Genomic DNA, 12,870 nt, shown 5'->3' with positions numbered 1-12,870 from the left:
ACTTTGGGCAGCCTCTATATTGAAGCTCAGGGCTATGTTCCTGTGTTGCTGGAGAATTTGTGTGGTATGTCTTGCTCTGGAACTTGTTGGCCCTTGGGTGGTGCTTGGTTTCAGTGTAGATATGGAGGCATTTGATGAGCTCCTATCAATTAATGTTCCCTGGAGTCAGGAGTTCTCTGGTGTTCTCAGGATTTGGACTTAAACCTCCTGCCTCTGGTTTTCAGTCTTATTCTTACAGTAGCCTCAAGACTTCTCCATCTATACTTCACTTTCAGATAGTTCCTTGATCCGGCTTATACTTCTCAAGATCTATAGGCCCCTTCCTATGTAGTCAGTGCTAACTACAGGGTTTTAATCTATTGCACCTGTCACTTCCAAGGCGGTTTCCTGTTTGTTTTAGCTTCCTATGTTTGCTGGTCTCTTCAGTGTCTAATTTCCGCCCTGACACAAGGGGGCGGTGGTAGACACTTTTTTAGGCTCCCTTGTTCAGTCTTGCTGTGGGGAGGGAGGTTCACTGCAAACAAATATCACTGGTGTCTGTGGGGAGTCCTCACAGTGTCTCAGCCACACTGGGTTTGCCCCCACTCACGGCGTGTGTGCTTTCCCTGTCTACACTGCTTAGGCTCTAGGTTGCTCTGCCGGGAACTGTCTGAGCCCTGAGTTGTATGCACTTCCCAGGTCTAAGCAACTCGGGTTCAGGCACTCGGGTAGTCCTCAAAGGCGCAGACTGGGTTGGGCCTGCATTTTGTGCCCTTCCCAGGTCCGAACAGCTCAGGTGACCAGGTGTTTGGCGAGCACGGTCGCTGCAATTTATCGCCTCCCCCATCCCTGCCACTTGGTTTTCTGGGTGTACAACCGGCACACCTTCTCAGGTGGATGTTGACCGTCCAGAATCCCAAGAAGTCTTGGTTCGCAACAAAGCCTGCTTGCAGTTTGTTAGATGCTGCCTCTCTGGGGCTGCAATTGCCCCCTTCTGGCTCTGGCTGCCCTTCCTGCCTGTGTCTGGCAGGGGATGGGCCGGTCTGCAGCCAGCTAGCTCTGCTCAGTACTTTTGTTCTGTGAGCAGGCCTGGTGGTGTCTCAGGTTAGGGCTTTTCACAAGGTAGCTATCCCACAGTCTGGTTTGCTATCTCAAGTAAGTTTCCTCAGATTGCCCTCGGGGGCATTCAGCCCTGGTCCTTACTCTAAGCAATGCAGCCTGCACGTCTCTGCCCAGCCCCCACTTGCTAGTGGCGGGTGCAGGCGTCTGCACTGCTTCTCCACTGGGAGTTACCGTTGGGCACGTAATCTGTGAGGTTTAATTACTTATTTATTTTTCCTCCCAGTTATGTTGCCCTCTGAGGTTCCAAGGCTCGCCACAGACTTGGCAGTGAGAGTGTTTCCTGGTATTTGGAAACTTCTCTCTTTTTTAAGACTCCCTTCCCAGGATGGAGCTCCATCCCTACCTCTTTTGCCTCTCTATCTTTATCTTTTATCTTTATATCTTTATCTTTTATATTTTTTCCTACCTCCTTTTGAAAACAATGGGCTGCTTTTCTGGGTGCCTGATGTCTGCCAGCATTCAGAAGTTGTTTTGTGGAATTTACTCAGCGTTCAAATGTTCTTTTGATGAATTTGTGGGGGAGAAAGTGGTCTGCCCATCCTATTCCTCCACCATCTTAGGACCACCCCCAATGGTGAGTTTTAAAACAACTTTTTCACTCTCCTCTTTCACTTTCATCAAGAGGCTCTTTAGTTCTTCTTTGCTTTCTGCCTTAAGGGTGGTGTCATCTGCATATCTGAGGTTATTGATATTTCTCCCAGCAATCTTGATTCCAACCTGTGCTTCATCCAGCCTGGCATTTGGCATGATGTTCTCTGCATATAAGTTAAATAAACAGGGTGACAATATACAGTCTTGATGTACTCCTTTCTTGATTTGGAATCAGTCTGTTTTTCTATATCTGGTTCTAACTGTTGCTTCTTGACCTGCATACAGATTTCTCAGGAGGCAGGTAAGGTGGTCTGGTATTCCCATCTCTTTAAGAATGTTCCACAGTTTCTTGTGAGTCACACAGTCAAAGGCTTTGGTGTAGTCATAAAGCAGGTGTTTTTCTGGAACTCTCTTACTTTTTCAGTGATCCAATGGATGTTGGCAATTTGATCTCTGGTTCCTCTGTCTTTTCCAAATCCAGCTTGTATCTGGAAGTTCACAGTTCACCTACTGTTGAAGCCTGGCTTGGAGGATTTTAGCATTACTTTGCTAGCATGTGAGGTGAGTGCAATTGTGCAGTAGTTTAAACACTCTTTGGCATTGCTCTTCTTTGGGATTGGAATGAAAATTGAACTTTTCCAGTCCTGATGCCACTGCTGAGTATTCCAAATTTGCTGGCATATTGAGTGCAGCACTTTCACAGCATCATCTTTAAGATCTGAAATAGCTCAACTAGAATCCCATCACCTCCACTAACTTTGTTTGTAGTGATGCTTCCTAAGGCCCACTTGACTTTGCATTCCAAAGTGTCTGGCTCTAGGTGAGTGATCACACCAATGTGATTATCTGGATCATGAAGATCTTTTTTGTATAGTTCTTCTGTGTATTCTTGCCACCTCTTAATATATTTTGCTTCTTTTAGGTCCATACCATTTCTGTCCTTTATCGTAACCATCTGTGCATGAAATATTCCCTTGGTATCTCTAATTTTCTTGAAGAGATCTCTAGTCTTTCCCATTCTACTGTTTTCCTCTATTTCTTTGCATTGCCCACTGAGGAAGGCTTTCTTATCTCTCCTTGCTATTCTTTGGAACTCTGCATTCAAAGTTCAAAAGGTATATTTTTCCTTTTCTCCTTTGCCTTTAGCTTTTCTTCTTTTCTCAGCTATTTGTAAGGCCTCCTCAGACTCCTCAGACAATCATTTTGCCTTTTGCCAGTTCTTTTTCTTGGGGATGGTCTTGATCACTGTTTCCTGTACAATGTAACGAACCTATATCCATAGTTCTTCAGGCACTCTGTCTATCAGATCTAATCCCTTGAATCTATTTGTCACTTGCACTGCATAATCCTAAGGGATTTTATTTAGGTCATACCTGAATGGTCTAGAGGTTTTCCCTACTTTCTTCAATTTAAGTCTGAATTTTGCAATAAGGAGTTCATGATCTGAGCCATAGTCAGCTCCTGGTAGACCAATTCATAGTCAGCTCCCGGTCCTGATTCATACTACTCATGAAAACATGTAATGTGATTTGAAGTGGTCTTGGATTAACTGTAAATGTATATTTGTAAGCTCTAGGGCAACCACTAAATAAAGTTTTTTTTTAAAGTGTCACAGATATGCTAAAAAAAAAAAACAGAAATAGAATGAGCTTCTCAATTGAATGTTCACTTGAAGTCACAAAAGACAGAAAAAGAGTAAAAGATAAAAATAGGAATAAAGAATAAGAGTAACAAAAACAGTAGCAAATACAGTAGATATTAATCTGATTATATCAATAACCACTTTGAACATCATGATTTTTAAAAACCAGTTAAACAACAGAGATTGTCAGAGTGGATCCAAAAATAAGACTCAACTATATGTTGTTTGGGCTTCCCAGGTAGCGCTAGTGGTAAAGGACCCACCTGCCAATGTAGGAGATGTAAGAGATGTGGGTTTGATCCTGGGTCAGGAAGATCCCCTGTAGGAGGACATGGGAACCCACTCCAGTATTCTTGCCTAGAGAATCCCAAGGACAGAGGAGCCTGGTAGGCTACAGTCCATGAGGTCACACAGAGATGGACATGACTGAAGCAACTTAGTATACACACACATATGTTGTCTACAAGAAAACCAGTTTAAAAGTAAATATACACGTAAATTAAAAGTAAATTGATGGAGAAAATATAGCCTGCTAACACTAATCTAAAGAAAACAGGAGTAGTTGTATTAATTTCAAATAGAGCACATGTCAAACAGGAAAGACTATCAGGAATAGAGCATTTCATAATAATAAAAGGGTCAATTCCCCAAGAAGACATGATAATCCTTAATGTTACAATAGATAGTGATAATCCTAACAGAGCATCAAGCTATACAAGGTAAAACTGATAGAACTGCAGGGAGAAAGAGATATGTCCACTACCATACTGGAGCCTTCAACACTTCTCTCTCAGAAATGGACAGATCCCATGGGCAGAAAATGAGTAAGGACATAGGTGAACCCAATAACACTACTGATCAATAGTTTATAATACACATCAATAGATTATTTCATACAACAACAGCAGAATATACATTCTTCCTGAGCTCACACAGGAGAGTCACCAGGATAGACCTCAGTCTGGGCCATAAAATACACCTAACAAACTTAGAAATCATACATTGTCTGCTCTCAGACCACAGTGGAATTAAAACTAGAAATCAATAACAGAAAGATAACTAGAATATCCCATAACATATGGAGACTAAATAACACACTTCTAAATAACACATGGGTAAGAAGAACTCTCAGGAGAAATTTTTAAATGTTCTGAACTAAGTGAAAATGAAAATACAACTTATCAAAATTTGTGGGATGCAGAAAAAACCAATGCTTACAGAAAATTATAGCATTAAATGCATACATTAGAAAAAAAATCTAAAATTAATGATATAAGTTTTGGAAACTAGAAAAAGAAGAACAAATTAAATCCAAAGGAAGCAAGAAGAAAAGAAATAAGAGTTGGAGCAGAAATCAATGAAACTGAAAACAGTAAATCAATAGAAAAAAAATCAATGAAACCAAAAGCTGGTTCTTTGAAAAGATCGATAAAATTGATAAGCCTCAATCCAGGCTAACTAAGCAAAAAAAGAGAGAGGACACAAGTTACAAATATTAGAAATGAAACAGGGAGAACCACTACAGATCCTGTGGAAGTTTTAAATGATAATAAAAGAACATCATGGAAAATTCTATTTCCACAAATTTGATAACCTAGATGAAGTGAAACAATTCCTTGAAAAACACAATCTGCCCAAACTCTCACAAGGAGAAACAGAATTTCAGCTTTGTAAGATGAAAGAGTTCTAGAGATCTGTTGCACAATGTGAATATACTTACCAAAATATACATTTTCAAATGTTTAAGACAGTAAATTTAATGTTATACATTTGTTACCACAATAAAAAAGATATATGCATATTATATTGATACATATATATGTATATATATCAATCCCTGGGTCAGGAAGATCCCCTAGAGAAGTAAATGGCAATCCAGTATTCTTGCTTGAAGAATCCCATGGAAAGAGGAGCTTAGCAGGCTATAGTCCATAAGGTCACGCAGAGTAAGACACAACTGAAGCAACTTAGCACACACACAACAATTACTGTAGGGAAGGCAAGGGAAACCAGTATGTATTTGCAGAATATGCCTCCTTTGAGCAATTTTACAATTAAAATGAGAGATGAAGAAGCAGACGTGACCTCTGCATCATTACTAACAGTGGGTAGGACAGGGCACCTGGCAAATGTCTCCCCCGCCAGGTGAAGCGTGGGCTGATGAGGAAGAGTGTTGAGAAGAATACTCAAAAGTGTTGAGGGAAAGGCTTATGAACGGTGAGAACAAGGCTCACATGAGCTTTCACTTTTCAGCAAACAGAACTATTCATATATTTTCAAAAATATTTTAACTTCAGAAACTTAAAGAGTTTATTACACCATATTTAAAAACCACAAAGGAATTATCGGTCTCTGCAAATTTTTCAGCGACTCATGCTCCCTATTAAGTTACACAAGTTATTATGTGAAAAGTGTTACTCAGTCATGTCCAACTCTTTGCAACCCCGTGGGCTGGAACCCACCAAACATCTCTGTCCATAGAATTTTCCTGGCAAGAATACTGGAGTGAGTTGCCATTTCCTTCTCCAGGGGATCTTTCTGACCCAGGGATCAAACCCAGGTCTCCCACATTGCAGACAGATTCTTCACTGTCTGACCACCAGGGAAATCCAAGTTATTATATACCTAAACCTAATATTAGCTTCTATGACATTGTGGAGCTCTTCTTCAACTTCACATAATACTTATTATCATTTATTTCTTTAGAAAATTAAGATATCATATTTTTAATAGAAAATGTTCTGAACTGGAGAAAAATCTGTTTTTATCAATTGCCCATCTAATAATTCTCTTAAACCCTTTTCCTGTTCTCCTCCAAAGCAGAAGCCAGCAGACACAACAGCAAACATATATTATGGACAGAATCACCCTGAATTCATGTGGCCATGAGCAGTGACTGTCAAACTCTAAACACATCCTATTTCTCATCCACATTTACACAAGTCCTGATCACACCCCTGCTTTTGGCCAAATGCTCAGAAAGTCATTGAGCCATCCTGTTTTTATTTCCAAATCAAATAAATAAATTTTCAAAAATAAGGCTGAGCCTGATAAGCAAAACATACATTGACTTGTAGTTTTCAGCCCAGGAATAACTTCATTGGACATTCAATTCTCTCATGACCTTCTAAGAATAAATATTCTTTTTTTGATTAAGAGGCATTTCAGCTGACCTTCCTACAGGCTTAACTGTTGACAAGAGCATATTCCTGAATGCCAGTACATTAAACAACTAAAAAATATTTAGATGCAGCTGTCATTCCTGCAGAGACAATTTGTGAGAAGTAAGCAGTTTCTTAATCATTCACTTATTTATTTACTCAACATGTGTTGAGCTTCCCTGTCCTTCAACATTTAGACAAGCAAGTGTTATTCGTGCTACCTGGAGTGGATCTGCCCTACCTGGAAGGATGGGCCACCCCTTGTTCAAAACAGGAAATTCTCGACAGACTTCCCCATCCTCTTGATCTCGTGCCAACCATCGTTGAACAGGTATGTGAAACTGTCTTCCAGCATTCAGGTCCCACAATTTTATCTATAACAGAAATAGCATGACTTCTAAAGAACATAATACATTATCAAAGAATTAAATACAATTTTGTGTCCAAGCCTGACACTGAAGAAGGCTTTCAACTTTCTTTTAGTAAAAGCTGTTGAACAGTTGACAAGAAAAGTGTTAATTTCTTCTATTGCTATCTCAAGTACAATGGCATTTCTTTTCTCTAATTTGAAATTTTTCAATTTCTAATTTCTCTATATTGAAATGCCAAACATGCCAATTTCCTCCTAAATTTTCTAAGCGTCATCCATATTTTCCTATTTGGAAAGATAATTGTAATTTTAAAAAATCTATTACTTCCTTGTTCCAACCTCTTAGTAATGACTTTTTTTTTAATTTTAAAGTTTTTTAAAGTTTAATTTTAAAGATTTTCTAAAACACTAGCATGAGCTTAGATTTCATGCACTACAGATTCAGACCGAAATAGTTCCTTCTTTGGGTTCCTAGCAATTACAGATATTCAAAGTATCATTCTTTATTTGGGTACCTATTATACCATGTTAGGGCTTCCCTGGTGGCTCAGATGGTAAAGACTCTGCCTGCAATACAAGAGACCCAGGTCAAGCCCCTGGGTCAGGAAGATCCCCTGGAGAAGGGAATGACTATTCATGCCAGTATTCTTGCCTGGAAAATTCCAAGGACAGAGGAGCCTGGCAAGCTACAGTCCATGAGGTAGTAAACAGTCAGACACAAATGAGAGACTAACACTTTCTGTACCATATTTTAGAGAAGGCAATGGCACCCCACTCCAGTACTCTTGCCTGGCAAATCCCATGGACAGAGGAGCCTAGTAGGTTGCAGTCCATGTGGTCGCTAGGAGTCAGACACGCCTGAGCGACATCACTTTCACTTTCATGCATTGGAGAAGGAAATGGCAACCCACTCCAGTGTTCTTGCCTGGAGAATCCCAGGGACAGGGGAGCATCATGGGCTGCCATCTATGGGGTCTCACAGAGTCGGACACGACTAAAGTGACTTAGCAGCAACAGCAGCATACCATATTTTATCTAATCTATTCATCTTGGACTTAAACAAAGATGTTAATAAATTCTGGTAGGATCAGATGAATGCCCCAAATCATTGAAAAGTAGAAATATGTTTTCTGATTCTAAAATCTAGCCTTTGATAAGTACGGTACTATTATTCTTTTAAAAGCCTCAATGAGCTCTTATTTTATCTGTTAAATTAATCTTACCATCTTTAAAATGCCTTAAATCAGAGATTTTCAACTTTAATGTGCTGAGAAAATCACGTTGTAATAAAGGTAGATTGTTGATTCCTAAACCTACTGTCTCCGTGGGTCCTGGTAAACCCCAGAAACCTGCATTCATAAAATCCCATCACACTTTGAGCAAGGCTCCCCAAAAACAGAATCCATTCCCTTCTGCCACCACTATTTGGTCAGGTTTTTAATTAACAGTCCAAGGAAGACCATTTGAGAAATACAAAATCAATTACAATTTGAAATGCTTTATTTTGTAACCTTCCTTAAATAAACTGTAAGAAACAAGATGGAAGTTCAGAAAAGCAACATGATTATTTTATGGGCTGTGGACATGTATCATTATTGCTATAAGGGCTATGTGTTTTCATTCAAATCCCTTCAAGTTATAGGCACAAGTTAGCTTACTTAAAAATTCAAATTTCAAACTTCTAAACCATACTATAAAAATTCAACAGAAAATCCTCTAACCTATTATCTAACATCTTGATTTGCTAGTTATGTAAGGGTGTTATATACTCAGGATAAGACCTTGGATCAAGAACATCTCCTCGTCACTGGTGCTAAAGGACAGGTGAGGTAAACCTCAGGTAAACATGTGGCCTTGCAATGAGAGAGGAATCGCCCTAGACAGAAAGACACTAAAAACTTTCAGCCTGACGCTTTTGTTTTTCGTTGGCAATATTAAATAACTTTTTCAGATCACCTAACCACTGTCTAAGCATCCCAGCTTCATAATCCACATAATATTGCTTATTGGTTATTAACCAAATGAGTTAGTGATCACTTTCATAAATTAGTTTAGCTCACTAGGAGAGAAAAATAAAAGATAGTAGTATTATTATCATATATAACCATTTACATATTAATGTGAATACCATACTTCAAAAGCTCTAAATAGCATAAAAGAGAAAAGTGTCTTATATAGAAGCCAGGCAGTAATCCTGAATTTTGAAATCTGACTTCTACACTCTGTGTTTTCATAAAGTAAATTTCATTTTTGCATTGTTCTTCAGGATCTTTTGTGTCTTTAATGTAAAAGAATGGCATTATTAATAAATATATACTTATGCTAATGAAATAAAAGATATTTACTCATCTTCCACGAATTTTTCATTAACTTTCTCATATATTATAAAACTGTAGAAGAAGTTTGCCAAGAATATCAGGGGTTTGGCTGGGTGTTCTTTGCCTCTTGAGAACTTGCTTAAAGATTATTTATTCTCAAATGACAAAAGATGTAGATACAACATATATAAAAATGGATGACAAGTTGTGTGACTTCCAGTGTTAAAGAGGTGCATTTCTGCAGTCACTGGAATAAGTAAAATTTTTAATTCTGAACAATGTAGAAAATTTAAGCCTTATTTTGCTCCTGAAAGTACTCAGGGAACATTATGTCAATTAGCATGAGTAGACTAAATTAGAGGGGTGGCATTCCAGTCTAGTAGATTATTATTTCACCAAGGGAAATGAACTATTTTTACAACTCTTCTGAAGCAGATAACATCCACCAAGTCATGTTTCCATCACTATTACAACCAGATGGTGCTAGTGGTAAAGAACCCACCCGCCAATGCAGGAGATGTAAGAGATGTGGGTTCAATCCCGGGTGGGGAAGATCCCCTGGAGGAGGGCATGGCAACCTGCTCCAGCATTCTTGCCTGGAAAACACCCTGGACAAAGGAGTCTGGCAGGCTACAGACCACAGGGTCACAGAGTTGGACATGATAGAGGCGACTTAGTGCACAACCGTATCAAGAAGCAATGTGAGTTTTTACAGAGTCCCAAGTGTTTTCTTTGCAAAGAGGTGAGAGGACTGTTTGGTTGAGGTGCTTCTCTCAATTAATTAGATGTTAAATTATTCATGGCACATGATACTGCTCCCTTGAGGAATACACCAACTAAAAAGCCCAGATTTGACTTCATCAGCTCACAGTACAAAGCCTGATTCCCAAGCAGGATTTACAAGGATCTGGCAAAGGATGGAAGTGTGGGTACCTCTTTACCTCTTTACAGTGCCAGGAAGGGGAGAGCCCAGAGTTGGTGTGACCAACACGAATCTTAAAGAGCGTCCCAATGTCTCCAACTGTGATCTGTAAAGGAACCACAAGAATTTCTTTCTACATAATTTCATAAAATCCATTTTTAAAACCTTATATTACAATATTATATACTGATAGAATAATCAATCAATAAGATCTTAGAATTATAAAAATTTACACACCTAACAACAGACTGCCAAAATATATGAAGCAAAAATGGACAGAACTGAATGAAGAAATAGTCTACAAAAATTGTCAGAGACAATTTGAATAACTCCCTTCTTTGAATAACTATAGAACAACTAAACAGAAGATCAGTAAGAAAACAGAGGACTTGAACAACATTATACACCAACCAGATCTAACAGACAGAAGGTTCCCCTCCAACAAGCAAGAATACAGAGTTCTCCTGTGGCTGATTCATACTGATGTTTGGTAGAATCAATGCAATACTGTAAAGCAATTCTCCTTCAATTAAAAATAAGTAATTAAAAAAATAGTAACATAGAGTTTTCTCAAATGCACATAGAATATTCTCCAATATAGATTATATGTTATGTCACAAAGTAGGCTTTGACAATTGAGTACCTTTTTTAACTATAATGTAATGAAACTAGAAATAAATACAAGAAAGAAAACCGGAAAATCCCCACATATGTGTAAATTAAACTACATACTCCAGCAATGAATGAGTCAAAGAAATTCCAAGGGAAATTTAAAAATATTTTGAGGTGGATGAAAATAACATACAAAAAACATAGTGGAGGGCACATCCCTGGAGGTTTAGTGGTTAAGAATCTGCCTTTCAATACAGGAAACGTGGGTTTGATTCCGGTGCCGGAACTAAGATGCCATGTGCTGCTTGGCAACTAAGCCCACATGCCAAAACTACTGAGCCCACATGAGCGCTGAAACGAAAACAATTCCACTGCTGTCTCCCCTGCTTCATCTTTGCTACCTCTGTTTCTCCCTATATCTTGATCTCAGTGGGTCTAGCCAAGACCTAATCACTTGATAACAACTTCTGTGCTTTCCTTTATTTGATCATTTTTCCCTTGTGACCTTGACTTTTAGGCTTATCTGTTAAATCCTCACACAGAAAGGCACAGCCCTTGCTCCTGACGGCCATGAGTATAGAAACAACAAATGCTGGTCATCCAGTATTTCTCTCTATTGTCTCTTACCATATCGTAGTTTTACTTACGTGCAATCCACTGGAGCAAAAAAATTGCCACAAATTACTTTTGACTGAGCTTCTGCAAGACACGTGTTATTATGAAAAGAGGCACCCAATTCGACAGACTGCATTCATTCCAAAGTATTAATACCTACTAGATGCATCCCTATGTTATCAGGTTTTACTCAGTTTTGCTACTCACAGTAAATGTGTCTTCATGGCCATCCTGAAATCGGGCTCCATCCGTTCCATAAAGATATATGGGGGCTGAACTTCTATGTTGTCCATACAATATAATATAAATCTGTGAGCTGGTCCCGGCATTTGGCAAGTCACTGGTGATTATGGAAACTTTCCAGTTACCACCTATACATGCACAAACAACACAGAGACTTACAACAATTTATATAACGGAAGACTAGGAAGGGCAGGTCACCATGAAGCTGAAAGAGTTCAAGATGGACATAACTTACTTTTTCCATCTCCTCCAGAAAAGTGCTATCACACAGGATTTAGAGATGATTTTTTAAATACTCAGTAAAATGATTGCCTCCTATGGTGTAACTGGGAGAATATTTCCTAGAAGATCTTTAATAAGGTTGTCATGGTTGATCATGTCTGGACTCCAAGAGTCACTATTTAAGTTCTCCTAAGTTCCCAGAAGATGGTGATTGCAGCCATGAAATTAAAAGATGCTTACTCCTTGGAAGGAAAGTTATGACCAACCTAGATAACATATTTAAAAGCAGAGACATTACTTTGCCAACAAAGGTCCGTCTAGTCAAGGCTATGGTTTTTCCAGCAGTCATGTATGGATGTGAGAGTTGGATGGTGAAGAGAGTTGAGTGCCGAAGAATTGATGCTTTTGAACTGTGGTGTTGAAGAAGACTCTTGAGAGTCCCTTGGACTGCAAGAAGATCCAACCAGTCCATTCTAAAGGAGATCAATCCTGGGTGTTCATTGGAAGGACTGATGTTGAAGCTGAAACTCCAATACTTTGGCCACCTCATGCAAAGAGTTGACTCATTGGAAAAGACCCTAATGCTGAGAAGGATTGGGGGCAGGAGGAGAAGGGGACGACAGAGATGAGATGGCTGGATGGCATCACCAACTTGATGGACATAAGTTTGGGTAGACTCCGGGAGTTGGTGATGGACAGGGAGGCCTGGTGTGCTGCGATTCATGGGGTCACAGAGAGTCAGACATGACTGAGTAACTGAACTGAACTGAACTGAAGTTTCCAGAATTTTAGCAAAACATCTCCAATAGTCTTAGCTCTGACATATGATATATACACTCATAATTATATCTTTTAAGATCTTTTGAGTTCAGATGTTTATTTTCCAAAATTAAAATTATGTAATAATTTACATAAACATAAAAATTGGAATCAGATAATTTAAAGGAATTTCAAGTCACCTGATACAATGTCTTCACTTATTAAGTATTCCTAATTAAAGTAACTGGGAGAAGGCAATGGCACCCCCCTCCAGTACTCTTGCCTGGAAAATCCCATGGATGGAGGAGCCTGGT

General features: G+C 39.0%; 1 protein-coding gene across 3 annotated transcripts in view; it reads right to left on the bottom strand.

The window, feature by feature from the left end:
* Positions 1-12,870, bottom strand: part of LOC104987872 — a 147,701-nt gene that overhangs the window by 76,102 nt on the left and 58,729 nt on the right. For all 3 annotated transcript variants that reach the window (XM_010838962.1, XM_010838963.1, XM_010838964.1), the window contains exons 4-6: positions 11,540-11,703; positions 10,125-10,211; positions 6,737-6,869 (exon numbers count right to left, since the gene is read on the bottom strand). In XM_010838962.1, coding sequence (XP_010837264.1) covers positions 6,737-6,869; positions 10,125-10,211; positions 11,540-11,703 — 384 coding nt within the window. The remainder of the gene's footprint in view (positions 1-6,736; positions 6,870-10,124; positions 10,212-11,539; positions 11,704-12,870) is intronic.

The sequence above is a fragment of the Bison bison genome, unplaced genomic scaffold, assembly GCF_000754665.1.
Source record: "Bison bison bison isolate TAMUID 2011002044 unplaced genomic scaffold, Bison_UMD1.0 scf7180017864108, whole genome shotgun sequence".
NCBI lineage: Eukaryota > Metazoa > Chordata > Mammalia > Artiodactyla > Bovidae > Bison > Bison bison.
This window is presented reverse-complemented; position numbering and strand designations above follow the sequence as displayed.